Source organism: Dendrobium catenatum, unplaced genomic scaffold (assembly GCF_001605985.2).
Source record: "Dendrobium catenatum unplaced genomic scaffold, ASM160598v2 fragScaff_scaffold_1220, whole genome shotgun sequence".
NCBI classification, from domain to species: Eukaryota; Viridiplantae; Streptophyta; class Magnoliopsida; order Asparagales; family Orchidaceae; genus Dendrobium; species Dendrobium catenatum.
The window spans coordinates 4,059,738-4,083,770 of record NW_021319682.1 but is presented as its reverse complement, the minus strand read 5'-3'; the positions used below and the strand labels follow the sequence as shown (position 1 = coordinate 4,083,770).

Sequence of the window (24,033 nt, the reverse complement as noted above, 5' to 3'; positions counted from 1 at the left end):
ATTTCTATAATTTCAAGTGATTTCTATGAATTATCATCACGTTAAAAAATTGCGTCCGATCACCTTTGTCCTGCAGAATTTCATGACTTCTTCGTCATTAAGGTTGGAATGTTTCCCAACGTTATTGATTGGCAACTAGCTGCATTTCCGTTACTCTTAAGCGTTCAAACTCTTGTTGTGATTGATTTAGTAATCATAGCATTATCCATCAAATTATAATTAATCAATGATGGTTGGCCGACACAGTCATCGTCTTCATCGTCCACACGCGCATGGATCGGATCAAGCCACCCAGGTTCCAGCAACAGTCACCAAGTCATCGATTAATAGACTATCGGTATTTCCAGCAACCATCGGCCGGCAAAATACGAGAGGACCATCTGGGCGGCGGTGAGCACGAGGAGGCATCGGCTTGATCCGGCCTGCCCGGTGCCAGCTTCTGTACAGGTTAAATCCACCCCAATGCTTAACACTTGGCGTAATGACGTTGAGTACAGCGTGGCTCTTTCTTATTGAGCAAAAGAGGTTCTGCTGTCAAATATGCGGTGGGAGAAGGGTTTCAGTTCACGAATTCAAACTGCCGGAGCTCATTTCCGTGTTCTCAAATGGAAGCAGCAACAGAACATATGTAGCTCCTTATAGTGAGTGGCGCTCTTCTTCCTCTTTCTCTCTGTCTCTCGAGGTTTTTTTTATCTGGATTTCGCCGAGGGCACCAGCATTTTGAACGCTAGGGAGGTCGAAGATCCGTTGCTCAATTCCCAAAAGAGGGCAAAGGTAATAGAAAGCTCTCGTCATTTTTTTTTTTTTTGAATAAGCATGCTTAGAACTCATTCTTTGTTCTTTCCCTTCCTTCACCTCTGATTTTCCGCTCTTTTTAGTTAAAGTTTTAATGATTATTGTGTTTTGATGAGGTATGTGATTTTTAATTTGGTAATAGTCGTTGGTGAATAGCGAATCCGTGCTACGGCATGAGCAATTGATCGGGACTAGGGTTATGGAACAGGGTTGAGTTTTCCCTCGTGTGAGATGATTTGGTGTGATTTTCATGGAAGGGTTTACTGTTTTTTTTAAGAATATGAGGTTTTCTTATATGAGGCATTGTAAAAATGATTTTGCTCCATGTAACTAGGCTTGTCTCCTGGACTCGATTGTTCTTTATGAGTGGTCGCTATAACCTTTCCCTGGTTATAGTTCCGGGATGAAGCCACATAAATCTTACTACTGTTTTATACCCCATTTCCCTCCCATTTTAAGCTAATTCCTGGACTAACTCAATCCTAGGGCAAATTATTAGGTCCGGTCACCTGATAAAGAAATACATCCAGATTTTTCTCTATTTACAGTAAAATGCGATCAAAGCATAGTTACTGTAACAACTACGCTTTGACTGTGATTTGACTTGGTTTTTACTGTAGACAGTGAGAATTCCGGATATATATCTCTGTCAGGTGACCGGACCTAATAATTTTCCCAATCCTAGAGGAAATAGGATTCGGATTTTGGATTTACACCACGTCTAATCATTTCTCTTCTTCTCTATCATTTAAATCATAAATCTTGGAAATATATGTCAAATATTTGACTAGAATTTAACTAGATATAACATGTATAATGTCAAAAACAAAATTTCAAGATTCCAGGCCTCCAGGATTGATTAAATTTGAACAACTGGATTTACTAAAGCCTTCTTGAATTAAATCCTGCTCGTAGCCAAACAGCCCCAAGTTCGAGAAGATGCATAATTGATGATAAAAGTTGGTTGCCCACTCCTATATTCTTCTACAGCCATGGACTTAATTTGATGGATGTATTGCGGATTGAAAATTTGTTGAAGGAAGATCTATCAAGTAGATTCTTTAGATTTTTAGTTTTGAAGGGTCTGTCCAATTGATTGTTGATCTTATCAAATTTTTTGGCAATATAATGGCTATAATGCTATATGATATAGTTAGGCCAAAAGCTTAGTTGATTTTAAAAGATATCACTTTGTTTGTATTAAAGATTGCGAGAAAATGCCACCTGTTGTGAAGATTGGGGCTACATATGGAGATTAAGACATTGATGCTACTTTTTTCTCTCTTTGTTTCTCTAGTACGAAAACTTCGTCCTTCCTTCCCTTTTTCTCTTCCTTTTCTCTCAGTCTTTTCATTTTATGATTGTGGGATGTTTTATTAGTGATAATTACACGAATTTATATAATGAACAAGTTATCTTCTAATATTAATATTAAATAACACTGAAGACTTTTCTATTCTAGCCTCCATTGTAGATTATTCTATTAGCCTCTATTTAACACTTTATAGTTGCTTCGATTTAGGACAGTGATAGTTCCCATTTAGGACTTTGTGATAGCGTTAATTTAGAACTTCCATGTTATTGAAATGAGTCAACTTTTTTGCAAGAAGTAGAAATTTTTGATTCAACACTTAACAAGAAAACTCTATTAGCATTTATTGGTGTTACGATAGTCATAAAACCTAAAGTAAAAATCTAATACAAATGAGAGAACAAATGAATCAGAAATAACAAAAATAGGGCAAATAAATTGTGGTTCAATGAGATCCATTGATGACAACGCTTCCGCTAATATTAAATATTCCACTAAACCTCAAAAGAGAGGTAAATCAAGAATTTCTCTTCATACGAAGTTGAAAATTAGGATAGTGATCACTTGTGAACTAAGGTTTCTTCAATCCCCATTTGTTAGATCTATAACTATTGGATTGCATATCTATTAGAGTATCCTAGTCATATAGTTATAATCTTATGGCTCTAAAACTCATAACTTATCATTACATTTCATATCATGCCATGTTTGAGGACAATCCTAAACCTTTAATGCACACAGTGCTGAGAATGAAAAGGTGCTTACTGAAAAAGTAGCACACATGCTTGCAGAACCAACCAAGAAGTGTTGAAAGTAAATAATTTATTGTGCTTTGTGTAGAAGATTAGTTTGTAATTAAGCTACCATCATCATATTCACCTTTTGGCCCTTTTCCAAATGAATTTTATTTTGGCTTTATGAGACTTTCTTTGTGATCACCATAATTATACTTTCTAGTCATTTTACCTTTGTACTTGATATGTCATCAAAAAATTATCTTGATCGGACACGAATCTCGATGCAAATATGAATTGAAAACTTTCATAATTAAATTCGGAACCATTCGAACTCCGATTTCAACAAACTTATAGTCAAACTGAATGTCTCGAAAAGATAAACCCAGCGACATCAAAATCGATCCAATCTAAACCCAAATTGGTCCAAATTGAGGGCCCGAAGCATGTTTGGAAACTTCAAATCATTAATTGGATAGCCAAATGATATCCAAATGTGACATGCTTATAGTCGAATCGAGTGACTCGACGAGACGAATCCAATGGGCCCAAGATTGCCTAATTCTGACATCATTAAGACACTCAAATTCTTGATAAACGATTCATGATCAAGGGAGTTGATATTTGTCCATTTGAAACACTCCCAACATGCCCTTGATTTTATCCCTATTTACTAGCTATGCCACTCACAAAAAACTATAAATAAACCCTTTATTTTTCACTGAAGTGAGGGAGGAAGCAAGAGAAAGAAGAGAAGAGAGAAAGATAAATCTTGGAGCTCTCTCATCACCAGACTCTTCCTTGACCACCGACCGTCTCTGAACTTTCGCCCGACCACTAACCTTTGTTTTACTTCCACCCAGTCACCGACCGTCGCCCAATTATAGTCCCTCCGACGATCATCACCTGACTATGGTCCTTTCGACCACTGTCGAATGCCGACTACGGTCTACTTTAACCACCGTCCTCTGCTGACTACTATCCATTGTGACCTCCGTCACCCTCCGACTTTGGTCTTTCTGACCACCGTCGCCCGTCGACTTCGGTCAACTTCTACCACTGTTGCCCGCCGACTACAATTCATTCCGACTACCAGCGGCAGCCAACTACGATCCTACAGTTCTTCTGACCACCGTCACTTGTCAACTATATGATCCCTTCTACCACCGTTATCTGCTGATTACGGTTCACTTCGACCGTTGTCGCCCGCCGACTATGATCTTTCAGACATCGCTCACCCAAATACAGTCCTATTGACTAAACAGACATGTCAACACCCTAATAACAGCTACCATGTAACGAGCTATATACAATGCATATTTGTTACATAAAACCTTCCCCCCAAGGAAATGCCTCATTTGTACTCAACTATCAATACCAGTGGATTCATTCAAATTGGGCCAAGCCCTGTGATTTTTACATTTTTTAGGATTTTCCACGTTAAAATCTTGGTGTCTCTCTCATGAATGTTACACCTCTACTCTATTATCTATTTGTGTGTTGGATCTTCGTGCAAAGCTACGACGCTAAACTATATCTCTCTCTACAGCCAAAAATGTTCCAGGATGCAACAGTACTCAACCTTTCTGTTTATTTTCTAATTTCATCACCCTGTTTAAATTTTTAATATTTATTCCTCCGAACAGTTAGGTTTTCATAGTAATTCAGCTATCTCCCTTTTTAGGTCAGTATATTTTTCATAATAATAGGAGGTTAGTTGTGTCACCCGTTTAAAAAATAAGGTGTTTAAAAAGTGACATTAACCCCAAAACAGTGAGTTCCTTCTAGCATACACACAGAATAATGGCAACTAAGGTAGCAAAAATTCATATTAGCACAAAAAAGTTTTTACACCAAAATAAACAACTCAATAATAGTTTTTGCCTTTTTTTTTTGCAATTTCTGATCTGAAATTCAACTAATTGGAGGGCTATCTGACTGTCGTGGGCTTATTAAGGACACTCTTCTGGCAGGATAATTTGTGATTAAAAGGTGCACTCTAGCTGCTGCTGAAACCATCTATTGATTTATGCTGCTTAAATTCTTCTTCATGGAGACAGCATTAACTACTTTCTTAATGTCGTGATTGCTTCATTCCTAGTCTGCACGCCACGTCACCCGGATGCACCAGGGTCCGGGTGACGTGGCGCGTCCGGATTCATTTCCAGACAAATCCGGACGCCGCACGTAATAATTTTCCCTGCTTGTGACATAAATATTGCTTCAATGGTTTTTTTTTTTTGTCCTGTTATTTTGTTTGTTTTTGCATCAACTAGATAGCCGACCCCACATAGTGGGACAAATGCTTGATGATGATGTTGTTGTTGTTGTTGTTGCATCAACTAGGTGACAATGCCAGATATTCAACTTGAGACTCACACTATAAGATCCCACGGAACCAAACTAGCAAGATTTCACGTTCATGACTGGATCATACTGTTACTTCTTGTAATTATCGATGTCATATTGAATATTATAGAACCTTTCCATCGCTTTGTGGGAAAAGATATGATGACAGATTTGAGATATCCGTTGAAGAGCAACACAGTACCAGTTTGGGCTGTTCCGGTACATTCTAACCTGTCTTATACTTTGATCAACTTATAAATCATTTTATTGAGTTTTTTCTGCACTTAATAATTTTAATCTAACAGTTGATTGGAGTAGTTTTACCGGCTTTTATTGTCATTAGTATATACTTCAAAAAGCGGAATGTCTATGATCTGCACAATGCAATATTAGGTAACATAACGGCTACTTATCTCTTTTTGTTTCAAAAATTTTTAGCAAGTTCATTTTAGTATTGAGTTTAACAAATGACACTTGCTAGCAGGTCTCCTGTTTTCTGTGCTTATTACTGCCGTCCTAACTGATGCAATCAAGGATGCTGTTGGTCGGCCACGACCAGATTTCTTTTGGCGTTGTTTTCCTGATGGCCATGATGTGGGTGCCTTATTCACACTTTTTACTCCTTCACTAGTACCAGTTTCATTTACTCATTCAGAATGTGGTAGCTAACCAAGGTGCTAAAATGTTTTTATCCAGCTATATGATGACTTCACCACTAGTGTTATATGTCATGGAGAGAAAAGTGTTATAAAGGAAGGGCACAAGAGTTTTCCTAGCGGGCATTCTTCATGTAAGTAGCCCAATGATTTTCCAAATTATGTTGTTAGACGAATAATTGTCCTCATGCAAGGCTTATTGTGTGGATCAGAATGGATAACGTTCTGGTTTTGTTTTTTTTATTTATATTAGGCAGTTTCTCCTAAGAGCTAGTTAATCCAGCTTTTAATATATGTTACCTAGATTTCTTTATGTGTATCTTTGAAGGGGTGGATGTTTATGTGTAGGAGACACTGCAATTGCATTGTTGTATTTAATATTTAAAATATTGATTATAATAATAATGTAATGGTGAACGATGTTGCTGCACTGGAAGCATTGTCGTTTCAGTATGATGACATAAAGGAGCTGTTTGGTAGCGGGATCCTACCAAACGGTTTGAGAGGGTGCAGTAAATCTGAATGATTCAGGATTTACGAATTTACAGGGTAAATCTGGGATGTACAAAATCCCGTCGTCGTTAGGTGGATTTAATTGGATTTACGGATTTGCAAAGTTCGCCTGATGTGAACAAGCGAGCTCTCGTCTTAAAGGAGGAGGCAAAGATGGTTACCTTCACAGCCAGCGAGCTCCCGACATGACTTCCGATTTGACATTGTCGAAGGAGACGGCGGAAAAGCTTCTTTAGCAACTCTTTCTACACATTGTTTCACGCAAAGCACATTAGGCTACAACGAAGAAACAACGATGAGAAAAAGCAACATGAGATGAAAAGCAAACCTCGACTGGCTCCATCTAATTAATCTAATTTAGCATAATTAATATAATTTAAAATATTAATCATTAATTGAATAATTGGTAGTAGAATTAGTATTGTAATTAAATAATCTAATTGAACTTAATTAAATAATTAGTAGTCTAATAACAATTAAAAATAATATAACTAGCTTATGATTTAGAATTTGAAATTGAATAATTAATTATATATTAAACATTGTAAATAATAATTAAATATATAATTAGTAGTAGAATATTTAAGTGCTTAATGAATTAATTAATAGTATTATTAATAGTTAAATCTAATTAAATAATGCTTAAATAATTAATAAAATCATTTGTAGGAGTACTAGTTAAATAGTTATTTAAAAAAAAAACTAATTAATTAGGTAATTATCAATATAATTAGATATAAAATACTTCTTAACTTAATGCTTAAATAAGTAGTTTGATAATTAGTATTATAATATGTAATTAAACTATCAATTAAATTATTTGATAAGTAAGCAAGCTTTAATTTTATTATTAATCATTATAACTTATTGACAGTAATTAAAATTAAAATTAATTAGTAATTCATACTTAACAGTATGTTGCACCGATACGAATACGGCGATACGGATACGACACGATACGGATACGGGACACGTCAATTCTTAAAAATACAGGATACGGGTACGACGCGGACACGACATCATAATTTATAAATCATACATAAAAATTAAGAAAGCAATCAAAACATAATATTTGAAATTACAAAAAAATGACAACAACGTCATTTGTAGCCTTGTAGCTTATAATATCAAAATATAAGTAAGCCCTAAATGTCTAGTACAACAACAAAAGCATAAACATAAATTGTCTAGCACATGAAGTTTCAACTATCCAATAGAAGGAATGATATGATTAGCTTCTTCAGTGGTTTGTCTTTGAAGTTCTATATCATTTTCAATAAATATCATAGCTTTTAATTAAGGTTCATCACGTGAAAGATTAATAATATCTAATATTCTCATATCATCAAGAGACTCAAATCCATCTCAAAATTGAGAGAACTTTGCTCGCATCCGCGGAAGTAAATATGACGCATCTTTTTTTTTGCGGATTTCTTTTTGTTTTTCAATGGATACGTGTATCAGATACGCGCGTCCTTTTGAAATTAAATAATATTTTAATTGGATGCGTCTTTGGCGTATCCAACATGTATCAGTGGAGTATCGGAGGCGTGTCCGTGTATCGGTGTATCGGATACAGCACGCCTTCATAAATAGGTGTATCGGTGCAAAATAGTTGACACACATGATCTTCCTCTTTGTCAATGAAGCCGGGATCTCACAAGCTGCTCGCGAGCCCATTTTTACCACCACAAGCCGAGCTTGAGCTCGACTTGAGTACGAGCTCATGAATTGGTTGCTGAGTAGCTCGAGTTAGGCGTATCGGTGGAGTATCGGAGGCGTGTCCGTGTATCGGTGTATCGGTGCAACACACACAAATTAAACTCAAAATACATTAAATTTAATTTTTAAATGAATCAACTGTCTTAAATCTTATATTACATTGCCAAACAATTTCATAGTATTTAATAGAATTTAAAAACTATCTTGCCAAATAATTTTTATGATTTAACATGCTTAGAATTTACTAAATTTGAATTTATGGGATTTATCAAATATTACTAAAGTTAAATCCTACTTGTTACCAAACAGCCCAAAAGTGTGCAAGCTGCGTTCCCTTAATGGTTGTTTTTCTTAAAGGAGGATTTCTCATGTTGTTATATTTATCTTTTATTCACGTGTAGCCATGTAGGCATGAGTAAATAATTGATGTGATTTGTCATGCTTCATATGGCTTGATATTTTTTGCTTCAATGCATCCAAAATTGCTTATTTCTATCAATTTGTAAGTTTTTTTTTCGGTTTGAGGTGCGTTTATGTAATTGAAGTGTTTAAATAATGCATCAACTGTGACATCCTTACTGACGTGAAACATACATGCGACAAGAGTTGCTTTGGCTTCAATAATAAATATTGAACATGAACTTTGCTAGTTAATAACTTATGTTTCATTCAAGTCAAATTCGTAGAATTTTCATTAAGAAATTAAGTGATAGCAAAAGTTCCAAGTAGGTTAGCGAGACAATCACAATAACTATGAAAACAAGATAGTAATGTTAATAGCAAATAAACAAGAATCCATGGCGTAACATCAAGATATAGTCACAATGAGCTCCTTCTCACTCAATCACTCTTAGGCTTTAGCGGAGGAGGGTGAACCATACGAGGAAAGAGATTACCACTAGGAAGATGGTACCGAGGACCTTCATTGATGGAAAGGTAGCCAATGGTGGAGGAAGTTGTGGATGACCGACGATTATCCAACGGCTCGGACGAATGTGCTCCTCGATTGATAGTGTTAGTTGGTATGGGATGCGGTCGATGTATTCGTCGACAGTCTCGTCGTTGCCAAAGTACACGTCAAAGAATGGGGATCCAAGAATATCCGTCCGTCATTGCCCGTCGAAAACAAATCCGTGGCCGATCTCAGGATCGGTCATGCACCAAGATGAGATTGAGAGAGGAGTTTGTCTTCTTCTCTTGGCTTCAAATTTCATGAGCAAAATAGGGTTTCTCAAGGGGGAAGGCACAAGTGGAGGGGGCGGCCAAAGGTGGTGAGAAGAGAGGGGCAGCTTAGATGAGAGGACGTAGGTTAGGTTGAAGAGGGGGGAAGTTTTAATCCAAATCTAAAATTAATTTTAGATTTTAAGTAAAATTGGAGGGATTTAATTTGAAATTTGAATTCAAATTAAATAGGGATGGGGCCTCATTAGGAAGCAAAGGGGAAAATCCCCATTGATGGGGCCGGCAACATCAAGAGAGAGGGGTGAGGGGATTGTTGAGGAGTTAAGTACTTTCCAAACAAGCTATGACAAATTAAGAGGGAAAATAATAAATCCTCTCTAAATTAAATTTAGATTGGATTCAAATTTAAAAATTTTCCTTATTTAGGATTTTGTAAATATGGAAAGTTTTAGAATTTCAAAATTTTCTAACTCCTTCCTTTATTGTTAAGGCCAATTTAGGGAGTCATTATGATGATTGAAATCATCATAATGACTTGGGATAAGGATGGGGCCGGCGGTCAAGGAGGGAGGAGGTGGGCTTGGTGTCGGGTGAGGTGGCCAAGGGCTAGGCCGGCGGGTGGGGTTTTGGAAGGAGAATTAGGCGTGATCAAGGGGAGGTATTTTGGTTGCAGGATGAAGGTGGAAGAATGAAGAGAAGTCGGTGGGTGATAATGATGATAGTATAGAGAACGTAAAAGAAGACCACGAGCCACGGACTCTTCCGGTGACTGGTGGGTATCACATTGGACTCTCCCTTCTCTCTAGTGCACTCACAAGAAGAAGACAAAAAAAAATTCATTTAATCATTCATCATCCTATTACAACACATAAGACCACTATATATATGTCTCAAACATGAAAAAAGAAAAGTACACAATTGCCCTCTGGGCTACAATAATAAAACACTTCTCCATAAGGGTAAATTCGAAAAATAACAAAACTAAATAAAACATAATGCATCAGAAGTAGAGATGTTGAATCGTAGTCGTCGATCTATGATTTCGTTGCCGGTACACGTGTCTGAATCTTTGAACGATGTCCTCATCATTCTCCCCGGGTGGGAGAAAACTCGACCCCGTCAAGTCAGCATCTCTAGAACTCTCGTACCACTCCGGCAGATCAGGATCCAATCGCTGCAGCTCTCCGCGGTCAATCCATACGTTCTCCATCTCTGGTATCCTTGTCCATTGAACTAGATACCTTCGGCAGCCACCGTCTCTAGTGGAAATAATCTCATCACCAAGTATCGCTTCAACCTTCTTCGCAGGGGTTAAGATAGGGATGTTTGGGAGTGGAGGTAGGCTAGGGTTCTCACCAGGTGGATTCACACAAGGCTCTTTGTTTAGTGGGTTGGAGGGGTTAAACTCAGGACCCACAAAGGCTACCAGATCTTCAATGTTAAACGTAGGATTAATGTTAAAACCTTCAGGAAGGTCTAGCACAAAAGCATTACTATTTATTTTTGAAGTTATTTTGATAGGTCCTGTGCTTCTTGCATGTAACTTTTTAACGGCCCCTTGTGGGAACCGCTCCGGATGAATCTGAACCATTACAAAGTCTCCAACTTCAAATTCTTTGAATCGTTTCTTGAGATCTGCATGAATTTTATATTTAACATTGCTATGTTCAATTTTTGTTAATTTCCTTATGCAACTCTTGGAGATGTGATGCAAATGCAGATGTAGACTCAGATGTTCTATACTTATGACTCATAGGGATCAGATCTATAGGCTTTCTAGGTTGGTATCCATAAACAATTTCGGTGGGACTTAGACCTATAGTTTGATTGACAGAATTGTTGTAGGCAATCTCAGCTAAAGGAAATTTGGAATTCCAATCCCGAATATTTTCTCCTACCAAGGTCCTTAAAAGATTTCTCGGACTCCTATTCATAACCTCAATTTGCCCATCTGTCTGGGGATGGAAAGCAGTAGAAAATTGAAGTTTGGTCCCCATCTTGTGTCATAAGATTTTTTAGAAATAACTAGTAAACTTAATATCTCGATCTGACACAATGGTTTTGGGTAGTCCGTGGAGTCTAACGATTTCATCAAAATACAGTTTGGCGATCCTAGAAGCATTGAAAGTTTTGGAGCACGGGAGGAAGCAAGCCATTTTAGAGAAGCAGTTTACTACCACACACACAGAGTCATGCTTTCTCACTATTTTGGATAACCCTAAAACAAAGTCAATGCTAACATCCTACCATGAGCAGTTGGGTACTGGAAGGGGTGTGTAAAGTCCAATGTTTTGCTAAACCTCCCGCGTTTAGTTCTCACATGAGGAATTCTCTCAACGAAGTGTTTGGGATGCAGAGTTTGTAGGACTTAAAGAGATATCCATCTTCTAAAAGGAAATCATCATTGATGCGTTCACTTCCGTTGACCAATAATGCATGTGTCTTTGAAGTTTGGGCACTCCGTATAACTTTCTTTCATTTGCTCAAACCTAATTACTTCGGTCCTCATTTCCCTAGTGATCATTATTCGTCGGCTTAAGGCGTCAGCTGCTTTATTTTTAAATCCTGCTTTGTGTCAGATCGTGTACGTATACTCTTGAAGTAATTCAACCCAACGACCATGTCGTACGTTCAGTTTCTTTTGGGAGTTTATATACCGCAAGTCTTCTTGGTCAGAGAAAATAACAAACTCTTGGAGGAGCATGTAGTGTCTCCAATGCCTAAGGGACTAGATAATAGCATAAAATTCCTTATCGTTGCCTAATTTCTTTCAACTTTTCGCTAAAGTAGGCAACAGGATATCCCTCTTAAGATAAGACTCCACCGATATCGATACCAGATGCGTCACAAGTCACTTCAAAAACTTTTGGAAAAATCGGGCAAACGCATGACTGGTGCTTCAACCATTTTCTTTTTTATCTCCTCAAAGGCTTTAGAGGCAGACGTCGTCCAATGAAACTCTCCTTTCTTCATACAGTCAGTTATCGGACCCACTATAGTGCTAAAATTCCTAATGAATCTTCGATAAAATGTTGTCAATCCGTGAAAACATCTAACGTCTCTGATGTTCTTAGGTTCAGGCCACTCATTGATTGCTCACACCTTTTTAGTGTCAACGGCTATGCCTTGGGAGGAAATGATAAATTCAAGAAAGGTTACGTGATCAGTGAGGAACATGCATTTCTTAGGATTAGCATACTTGTTTTAGGTGATTCAATGTTGCTCCACCGAATTACTATAGATCAGAACATCATCAAAGTAGATCAATACAAATTTTCGTAGGAATGGTCTGAGGACCTGAGTCATCACTCTCATAAAAGTGTTGGGTGCGTTACTCAGACCAAAAGGCATCACCGTCCATTCATACAATCATCCTTGGCTTTAAAAGCGATTTTTCATTTGTCTCCCGGACGAATTCTAATATGGTGGTAGCCACTTTTAAGATCAATCTTAAAAAATAGGGTGGCTCAGGTCATCATATCTAATATGTCATCTAAATGCGGGATGAGGAAACAATACTTAACCGTGATTTTGTTGATAGCGTAACTATCAACACACATTCTCCACGACCCACCCTTCTTGGGGGTTAGAAGGACGTGAACAGCACATGGACTAAGGCTCTCCTCTCTGTTTAAAATTGCGCAACGAGAGGCGCACCTTGAGGTGCGCCTTTGCGCAATTCTTCCCAAAGGCGCCTCGAGGCGCACGCAATTTGGAGCCTGGAAGAGGCGTACGAATTCAAAATGAGCATATCCGTGAAAAGGTTGGAGTAGTTCCAGTCTCTGTTTAAAATTGCGCAACGAGAGGCGCGCCTTTGAGCAATTCTTCCCAAAGGCGCCTCGAGGCGCTCGCAATTTGGAGCCTGGAAGAGGCGTACACCTCACCCTGTGTGAGGCGCGCCTCAATTGCGCAATTGGGCAATAATGGGTGAGGCGTACGCCTCACCCGTTGGCCCCACCCTACTTAAAATGACTCCTTGTTCTTCCTTAACCTGTTCGGCCCAGGCATTTCCCGATAAACTCCGCTCGCAAGCCCCAGTTCATGAAACAGAGCCCCTCCCGCACGGTTGGCCACCCTTCCCGCCGCCTTTCCCGCCGGCGCTGCCTCTCTCCGGTGAACTTGAAGTGTCCGACCGCCTTGTAGGAGAAGTCCACAAATGATTTTAGGTATTTTTTTTTTTGTTTTTGGTTAGATTTTTGAAGTGAAAGAAATTCTAGGGTTTTAGATTTTTTGAATTATTTTATGTGATTTTTTATTCTTTCATTAGGAATCATGGTTAGAGGCGAGGAAAATGCGTCTTCGTCATTATGTAGGGACCCTTCTTGAAAATATAGTGTACAAGTTGACATTGACGGCTGAAAGAAGAGCTATGTTTATTTGAAATGTAATTTTTGCGATAAAGTGGTGAAGGGAGGTGTTATCCACATGAAGGAACACCTATCATGCTCGCACAAAAATGTAGCACCCTGTGCAAATGTACCGGAAAAGGTGAAGGAGGAAATTATTGCTTATATGAAGAAAAGTACCATGGCTAAACACTTGCAACATGCGCAATTTGATGATAGGGTCGAACATGGCGCTTATTTTGGGAGCGAGAGTGGAAAGGGCTCTTCCTCCACCATATATAACAGAGGTGCACGGGGTCCTATGGATCAGTATATGACTAATCCAGAAGAGGATAGAGGACAAGCACAAATGATGCCTGCGGCCGGTACTAGAGAGGGTCGACGCTAGGTTTGCATGGATATTGAGAGGTTTTTTTTTCATCTACGATCACTCTTGGGTCTTAAGCTTGATGAGAAAGTTTTCAAAGAAAGAAATCATTCGTCCTGCAACCACTAGGTATGTTCTTAATTTTGTACATTGCAAATCATTCCTAGAATAAGGGGTTGAAGGATGATGAGGACCCGTTGGTGTGTGATGATGTATCATCTGATAATGAGTGGTTCATAGATGATGAGACAGATTTGTCATTATCAGACTTACAGCTAGAAGATCTAAATGTGGATGTCTTGAGGGGCGAAGCAGATCAAGTAGGCACATCTACTAGTACCACACCGCACACATCTACTAGCTCTGCAGTACAACAATCAAGTAAAGGTATTCCAAAACTTCTTATATGCTATCGCAGTATATTTATATCAAGTGAGCAATTAACATGCTAATGATCTTTTCTCTTATTGAACAGGGAAGAGAAAAGTTAGTCATATTGAAGATGATGATGACATGGCATTCATATGTACAATTGGATAAGAAGATTCACTTGAATACCCATTTAGTGATGGGATATGATTGCATTTTATATGTTTTTTGTACTTTGGGAGTTTTGTTGAACTAATATTTTGTGATTTCGTACTTTGGGATATGATTTTATTGCATCTATTTTCTTACTTTCCACTATTTTCATATATCATTTAGATGTTTTTATTGTAGATACAATATTGCTATTATTTTTCTGCTAAAACCCTTAATTTTTCATTTGCGCAATTCTGTGTCCGTGAGGCTTACGCCTCAGACCGCCTCGAGGCTTATGCCTCACTTCACGGACGAAAACTGCCTCGAGGCTTAATTACGCAATTTTAAACCTTGGCTCTCCTTAATAAACCCACGTTGCAACAACTCATCCACTTGTTTCTTGAGCTCAGCAGTGTTCATGCGATAATGGGATATATTGGGCAAGGAAGCCCCGGGTACTAAGTCAATAACGTGTTGGATGTCCCTTAACGGTGAAATTTGGCTGGGCAAATTTTCCGGGAAAACGTCAACGAAGGTTTCAAGGATAGGTTTTACTTCTTCAGGGATAGGCTACTCCAAATCGGCGCTCACTTCCCGCGCCACCAAGGCGTATAAAGGTGATCCTGATTCAAATTCAGTATTTAGGTCTTTGGCGGTTAACAGATTTAGGCCTGTACTGGGTTTAAGGAGGGTGGGTTTTATCTCTTCCTCGACAAACTTGGGTTGGGTGGGCAGGAGCTTAATCTTCTTGCCCTCGTGCTCAAACACGCAGGTGTTTGATCTCTCATAAATGTGCACGTCGTTATCAAACAACCAGGGACGACCGTGGATGATCTGGCCAACATCCATGGTTAAAACATCACACCATATCTTCTCCTTGTATCCCACAAACTCAATAGGAATGAGACTCTTGTCTTTTACTTCTAAGGCGGTCGAGTTGATCCAAGCGACCTTATAGGGGCGCGGGTGTGGTGTGACTTTTAAGTGAAGCTTAGAAATCATAGCAAATGACACAGCATTAATACAGCTTCCACTATCAATGATGACCTTGTAGTTCTTGTCACCTATCTTGGTGAAAGTGTGCAAGATTGAGGTTCTTCGCCAGTTGTCGCTCAACTTAGGTTGTGAAAGAGCACGCCTAACGACTTGTAGGTCTAAGTGATCCATCTTCTAGAGACAGTGGACCACATCAATATCTTCCTTACAGAAAAACTCCTTGTTGTCATCAATATGATGAACTAGTTCAGTGTCTGGTTCATCCTCTTTTTCGATGACCTCCTCAATGATGGTGACTTTAAACGGGCTGGAACATTGAGAGGCAATGTGCCTGCACCCATGGCATCGAAAACATTTAGTACCCGCAGGGGTCTTGGGTGCTTCCCGTTCAGGGGTTTTACCCTTATGATGAACTAGTTCAGTGTCTGAGTAACTGAGCCTAATTGACCAACAATAAGGTCTAAAGTCGCCTGAATTTGTTCTGGATCCATGGGTAGGTGTTGGGGGAACACTAGGGGGGTAAAGGGGTAAAGGACAGCACTAGGACACTAAAGTATTATGCTCCTAACACAAGTAAATGTTGCAGCTTTTGTGTGGACAGCAAACTACAACAGGGAATTAAGTTGTCTAAGTGTTTAGGATGGTCTCTAAAGTGAGGACAGCAATTAAACACTAAGTTAGACTCACCAAAAGTCCACTAAATGATGCAGAATTGTAAAGGACAATAAATATGCTATGTATTAATTGATCTAGTTATAATGTTAGAACAACTAGTTAGGCCTACCAATGACAAGTGGACACTTCTAATTGAAACCTAATACATGCAAGAGCAACCATGCTCTGATACCAGATGATGTGAAACATACATGCGACAAGAGTTGCTTTGGCTTTAACAATAAATATTGAACATGAACTTTGCTAGTTAATAACTTATGTTTCACTCAAGCCAAATTCGTAGAATTTTCATTAAGAGATTAAGTGATGGCAAAAGTTCCAAGTAGGTTAGCGAGACAATCACAATAACTATGAAAACAAGATAGTAACGTTAATAGCAAATAAACAAGAATCCGCGGCGTAACATCAAGATATAGTCACAATGAGTTCCTTCTCAATCACTCTTAGGCTTTAGCGGAGGAGGGCGAACCATACGAGGAAAGAGATTACCACTAGGAAGATGGTGCCGAGGACCTTCGTTGATGGAGAGGTAGCCGACGATGGAGGAAGTTGTGGATGGCCGACGATTATCCAACGGCCCGGATGGATGTGCTCCTCGATTGATATTGTTAGTTGGTATGGGATGCAGTCGATGTATCCGTCTACAGTCTCGTCGTTGCCAAAGTACACGTCAAAGAATGGGGATCCAAGAATATCCGTCTGTCATTGACCGTCAAAAACAAATCCGTGGCCGATCTCAGGATCGGCCATGCACCAACGATGAGATTGATAGAGGAGTTTATCTTCTTCTCTTGGCTTCAAATTTCATGAGCAAACTAGGGTTTCTCAAGGGGGAAGGCACAAGTAGAGGGGTGGCCAAAGGTGGTGAGAAGAGAGGGGCGGCTTAGATGAGAGGAGTTAGGTTAGGTTGAAGAGGGGAGGGAAGTTTTAATCCAAATCTTAAATTAATTTCAGATTTTAAGTAAAATTGGAGGGATTTAATTTGAAATTTGAATTCAAATTAAATAGGGATGGGGCCTTATTAGGAAGCAAAGTGGAAAATCCCCATTTATGGGGCCGGCGGTATCAACAGAGAGGGGTGAGGGGATTGTGGAGGAGTTAAGTACTTTCCAAACAAGCTAAGGCAAACTAGGAGGGAAAATAATAAATCCTCTCTAAATTCAATTTAGATTGGATTCAAATTTGAAAACTTTCCTTATTTAGGATTTTATAAATATGTAAAGTTTTTTAATTTCAAATTTGAATTTTAAAATTTTCTAACTATTTCCTTTATTGCTAAGACCAATTTAGGGAGTAATTATGATAATTGAAATCATCATAATGACTTGGGATAAGGATGGGGCCTGCGATCAAGGAGGGAGGAGGTGGGCTTGGTGTCGGGTTGAGGTGGCCAAGGGCTAGGCCGGTGGGTGGGATTTTGGAAGGGGAATTAGGTGTGATAAAGGGGAGGTATTTTGGTTGCGGGATGAAGGTGGAAGAATGAAGAGAAGCCGGTAGGTGATAACGAAGATAGAATAGAGAACGTAGAAGAAGACCACGAGCCATGGACTCTTCCGGTGACTAGTGGGTATTGCGCTTGCCCACACGTTGGGCTTTCCCTTCTCTCTAGTGCACTCACAAGAAGAAGAAGAAGAAGATTAAAAAAAAATTATTTAATCATTCATCATTCTATTACAACACATAGGACCACTATATATAGGTCTCAAACATGAAAAAAGAAAAATACACAATTGCCCTCCGGGCTACAATAACAAAACACTTCCCCATAGGGGTAAATTCAGAAAACAACAAAACTAAATAAAACATCATGCATCAAAAGTAGAGACGCTGAATCGTAGCCGTCGATCTATGATTCGGTCATCGGTACACGTGTCCGAATCTCTGAACAATGTCCTCATCACTTACAGACCGGTTTCTTCACAGTTTTTGCAAATTATTCTTCCTTCTCTGCCATGTATTTAGCAAATTTAAGATGGTATTTTCATAATAATTTACATACAAGAGCGTAGAAATAGCATTATATGGTACTGTTGCATGAAATGACTGGCATAAAATAGGGATTTTGTTACTAAATTTGTTCTCATAGATGTTTTAAGTGTTTGAATATTGCTATCTTTTCTTTTAAATGTTGGCTGAACGTTGGGTAGCTTGATGGTACATCTTACCTTCGATCTTAGCCTAATAATCATTTGCATCAAATCTATTTGTATCTACAGCTGAGTACTTTCACATATATCTGAGACTATGATAGCATCAGCATAGGAATTATGCTTTCATTAGATGTTTGCCCCTACTGCATACGTGGATAGGTGCCAGTAGATTACTCTTAAATCAACTCTTTTTAGTTCTGTCAACTCCTTTTTTTTATTCAGAGATTAGTTGTCATGCCTTTGATCCCAAGAAGTCCTATAATCCTCCCTTCAGAATGTAAATGCTTCTTTAAGCTAAGATTGGCTTTGGACAAGAAATCTATTTGATCATTCTTCTGACAAATCTTCACCCATTTTTTTGTGAGATTATTCCTTCTAAATTCTAATAACTTTAGATGTTATCCTCTAAAATGCAGGGTCTTTTGCTGGTTTAGGCTTTCTTGCCTGGTATCTAGCTGGGAAATTTAGAGCCTTCAATCGGAGGGGCCATGTTGCTAAACTTTGCATCGTGCTGCTTCCTCTCCTTTGTGCGTCACTTATAGCAATTTCTAGAGTGGATGACTATTGGCATCACTGGCAAGATGTATTTGCAGGAGGAATTTTAGGTTTGCATTATATTTATATATGCCTTTCTTTTCTCATTAAATGATTTTTTTTTGTTATTTTCTCTACTGGTTGCAGTTCGTTGCCTTAATTATATTTTGGTTGTTTTCTCAGGATTGGTGGTTTCTTCAGTTTGCTATTTGCAGTTCTTCCCTCCCCCTTACCATGTAAATGGTATGCTTAAAGTTTTCTTCCACGCCTATTATTAATGCTACATAGAATAAGTGAGACATTGTTGATGGCTTGAAGTTCTTTACTTACATTTGGATTATGATAAAGTTTTTCGGAGTAATCTAGTTATAGCTCTAAATCGGAGTAAGAATCAAAATTTTGATTTAAAAAATAGTTGAGAAAACAGACAGCTATTGCGAGTGGATATTGGGATACAAGTATAGGCTTCACATAAACCCACAGCCAACTTGATAAGTCAGTCTTCTTATAAAGTTAGAGAAGAAGCAGTGCAAAGTTGGGATCCTCTAGTTAGCATATTTCTTATACAAACCAAAATTATTTCTCAAAAACGTGTTAGACCGGTCCTGCCGGTCCACACGGGACCGGCCCAGGCGAACAGAGGCGGAAGTTCCGCCTCTCCCGCGTAGACCGAGCGGATCGCAAATCTCCACAGAACTTTTTAGGAATGATTTTTGAGAAAGTTTAGGAGAGAAATTGAATGTAGGGACTGTTTAAGTATTTCCTTCTTAATTGTATGCATTAAATAGTTTGTTTTCCTAGGGTTAGGGCATCTTGAATTTGGGATCTCTTAGGTTTAGGTTTCTTTTGGGCTCTAGCGGCGTCTAGAGATTTGGGAGAGATAGATCCTCCTCTCCTCTCGAATAGAGGATCAATTGTATCTTGCTGTTTTTCAAGTATTTTCCCTCAGATTTTCCACTGTTTCTACTGATTTTTCTCAAATTTTCTGCTCGGTTATTGCTGTTTTTTATCTGGAAACAGCAGTTTTCACTATTGTGGTGGAGTGTTTCCTGTCAAAAAGCTAAGCAGGTGATAAGATTTAGTGAATAAAGATCTTCAAAACTATTCATTTGTTTGTAGTTCCAGTGCCTTTTGATGGAAGATATGCAAAAAATCAATAACATTCCTTCTAGGCGTGGGATAAAATTTGAGCTTGATTATAAATACAACTAGTATACAATGAATGTCTCAAAGGAGTGGTGCCTGATAGAGAGAAGGAAAGCATGAAGAAAATCTATGGTTAGGGCTTAGGTGCAAGGAAGAATCAATCCCTGAAGAGAATGCTAAGGAAAACTATTTTCGTATACCATTATCATCCAATTGAGTTACAACCTAAGGCCGTAAAATTCATGGACTTTCTAACCTACTAAAATTTAAATAATAGCAAGGATATCTAAAATGATTAATGATCATTTCACACTTCATAATTGAACAAGTATTAAAAAGAACAAACATTATAAAATAAGTCACTAAACTGCATGATTATTTTGATATAATTAAAGCTAAATGGTAAAAATTGGAATTTAGCATCTCACACTGTTGCAATTTCCTTGGATTGCTAAGAACTCTACTTTGAAGAGTTAAAAATATTGTTAGAATAAAAATTAGCTGTAGATCTATGAAAATTAAAGATTCATGAAAAATCAAATCACGAAGAAAATTTGACAATTAAAAAATTCTCCCGAAGGAGAAAGGGAAAGAATATCATCACAATTAATAATATATGCACAAAATTTTTATCGTGGATCCTAAGGAACACTAACACATATGTTTAAAGATGTTTCAACTTTGAAGGTCTTTATGCACATTACTGCACTAATCTAACCTGATTGAAATATTGGTTTATTGAAGTTTTTTTTTTTAATATTTAAATTGAGGCTTATCATTGGGTTTGGCTATTCTAGTTAAGTTAAAAAATAGCATTATTTTTACAAAATGAATTGAATTGGGTAAGATATATAAGGTTCATTAAAAAGTTAGACGACTGGTGCATCAGGATTTAAATTTTGAATAAGAAATTTATTGTGCGTGTATAAGATGTGGCTTGAAGATGATACAAAATTTTAAATTTCAATTGGTAGGTATATGAGAATTTTTGGATGTTAGCGAGCAAGATTTTTTGCTGTGATAGTAGTTTGGTTGAATTATTATTATATTTATTTTTATAGCGGGCTAGATTATTCGCGGCGGTAAAGTATTAAATTTGGTGTCTTAGCGTTACACAAGTATCCAGCTCACAAACAGAGAAAGCAGAAATACAATAATTTTTTTTCGTGAAAACCCTGAAGGAAAAGACCATGGGGTCACGCCCAGTTGAAATGATCTCACTAGTGTTTGAATAGATTAAAAATGATTTATTCGCCCTTAAACTTGAGGATGATTATATTACAATAGCCATCCGTCCGATTGAAATCTAGCGACAAACAGAGATCGGACGGAACTCCGGTGATGGTCGGTGGCCGGGCGGAAGTCTGACAACAGGTGGTGGTCGAGTAGAAGTCCGGCGACGGTGGATGGCCGAGTAGGAGTCCGGCGACGATCGGTGGTCTGGCGGTGGTCGAGGAGAAGTCTGGTGGTAAGAGAACTCTGATTTATCTTCTTTTCCTCTCTTCCTTGCTTAGTCCCCCATTAGTAAAGAATGAGATGTATATTTATAATTGTCAAGGAATGGCATGGCTAGTAAATAGGGAGGAGGTCAAGAGCATATTTGGAGTGTTTTGAATGGATGGCCGATATCAACTCACTTGATCGTTGATTATTTATCGATTATTTGAGTGTCTTAATGATATTAGAATTCAGCAATCTTGGGCTTGTTGGATTCGTCTCGTCGAGCTGCACGTTTCTACTATAAGTATGCCACATTTGAAAATCGTTTGGTCTTCCAGTTTATCTATCGAACCTTTCAAATACACTTCAAATCTTCGATTTGGACTCATTTGGGCGCGAATTAGGTCGGATTCAATGTTATTGGGTTCATCTTTTCGAGACGTTCAGTTCGACAATAAGTTTACTAAAATCAGAGTTTGGATGGTCCTGGATTTAATTTCGGAATTTTCCAACTTAAATTTGCCTCAAGATTCGTGCCCGATCAAGATAATTTTTTATGATATACCAATTTTATTAGTCTTTATTTAATATTTGCTTTAAATGTTAAGAATAATATGGCATTTGTCTGTTAGTATAAATTTAATTATTGGTAGCATTTTGTAGGATCCTTTATTATAAATAGAAATCTGAGTGATCATTTAAGTGTACTATGATATTAAATAAAATGATGTTTGGCATGCTTGTCCCCTTTCTTTGGATTTTTTTAGTGCTCAAGTCATACTTAAGTCGATTTCAGCTCCTAAGCACAACCAAACAATGAAAAAAGTAAGGTTGGCGGATGCCGAGTTTAAGCTTATCTCATGATATGTAAGAAAATCTAAGTTAAAGTAAATTAATATAAATTAATCATCATTAAGTTTATAATCCTATCAAACTTAGCTTTATATTATAAGTTTATCTTTTCAAAATAGTCAAGCTTAGCTTTTCAATAGCTTATCCTTTCAAAGTAATTAAGTTTTCTCTTTTCAAAGCAATTATACTTATTTCTTAATTAAGAAGTAAATCTATAATTCCTCAAGTAAATTCAGTCATTATTAAATTTATAATTATAACTAAGTTCGAATAACAAATCAATTTATATTTATACCATATATTAGACCTTCATGATGAGCTATGGAAATGAGATTAAGGTTTTGTTTGGGACGGCTTTTTTACTATTCTTAAAGTAGTTTTTTAGTACAAAAATTTCTAGTTCTAAAATATTTTGTACTTAAAAGCTGCTTTAGAAAACAGTAAGAAAGCCGTCCCAATTACAACCTATGTTAAAATGCAATCAAATAATTTTCTCTGCTTATCTTTAAGCTTACAGCACCTCATCTTTTTCACCAACCAAACGGCATCATCCCTGTAAAAGCTTAAGCCTGCCATCACTCTACTTTCTATAACTTTTGTTTTGTGAGTTCTCTGAAATGTTTAATTATAAACTTTTCGCTTGCAGGTTGGGGACCTCATGCATATTTCCAAGTGCTTGAGGAGATGCCAAACGGTGTTGCACCTTCTACTGCTACTAATGGCCTTATAGCATAAAGACCTGTAGAGATTGAGACCGTCAATATGGCTTTCAGAAGGGCAGAATCATTTTCCCTCCAATCCAGTGTTGCATGATACCATAGGCAATGAATTCCTGCACTAAATTTGCAATATAGAATATTTGATATGGATGCATTCTTCTTGAAAAAATTTTTTTTTGATAGTGTTTAGATTTAGGTTTTGTTTAGGACGGTTTTTTTACTGCTTCTTAAAGTAGCTTTTTAGTACAAAAATTAAAATTTTTATATAAAAAAGCTATTTTAAGAAGCTTAAAAATGTCATCCCAAATGAAGTCTTATTCTTCTATTTTCTTCTTTCTGACATTTTTTTGCCGCTAGTGGTGTTCCTTTGTGAAGAATGGTGTCAGTGACTTTTCCGACGGTTTGAATTGTTGTTAGTGCTTCAGCTATTTGATTTAAATTTGAGCTCAAGCTCGAGTTGATATGAAATTCTATTATTATTATTATTATTATTATTATTAATGTTGCTGCTATTTTTGTTACTCTTGTTATTATTATTTTATGATAAGAGTTGGATGAAAAGGAGCTTAAAATCTTGCTCTTTAATGCCTAGTTCCGTTCATCAAATCAAGAGAGAATATTATGTGCGGAGTCCGAATGCAAAGGACCATTCGGTTTTGTGTCTATAAATAGTAAAAACACAGCGATGAATAGTAAAAGTATAGTGCACAGAACCTTAACAATAAAATGCGTGTTTACTATTCACAATCACAAAATCAAATGATTCTCTATCATATCAAGATAATAATCTCTCCCCAAAATAAACAGAGCCAAAGTGCACAGAACCTGAAAGAACAAAATCACTATGTAAATGGATCTCATCAATCAATCTCCCTAAGCAATGAATCTGACAGTTTTGTGCTCTGTTTATTTCACATAAAACTGTAAAGAATACGACAAATTGTACAAATATGAGACAAATTTATATGATTTGGTGTATCTTCATTTTTTGTTAAGTTTCTATTAAATTGGATTTTATAATAT

The 24,033-nt window shown here is 37.5% G+C and overlaps 1 protein-coding gene across 1 annotated transcript; it reads left to right on the top strand.

Annotated features, from left to right (window-relative positions):
* Window positions 1-52: 52 nt before the first annotated feature.
* Window positions 53-23,478, top strand: LOC110110049 (lipid phosphate phosphatase 2). Its single transcript, XM_020841340.2, has 8 exons — window positions 53-774; window positions 5,188-5,409; window positions 5,496-5,583; window positions 5,675-5,784; window positions 5,887-5,980; window positions 18,736-18,924; window positions 19,037-19,096; window positions 22,938-23,478. Exons 2-8 carry the CDS (start codon window positions 5,194-5,196, stop codon window positions 23,024-23,026), a joined length of 846 nt encoding a protein of 281 aa, XP_020696999.1. The 5' UTR covers window positions 53-774; window positions 5,188-5,193; the 3' UTR covers window positions 23,027-23,478.
* Window positions 23,479-24,033: the final 555 nt, after the last annotated feature.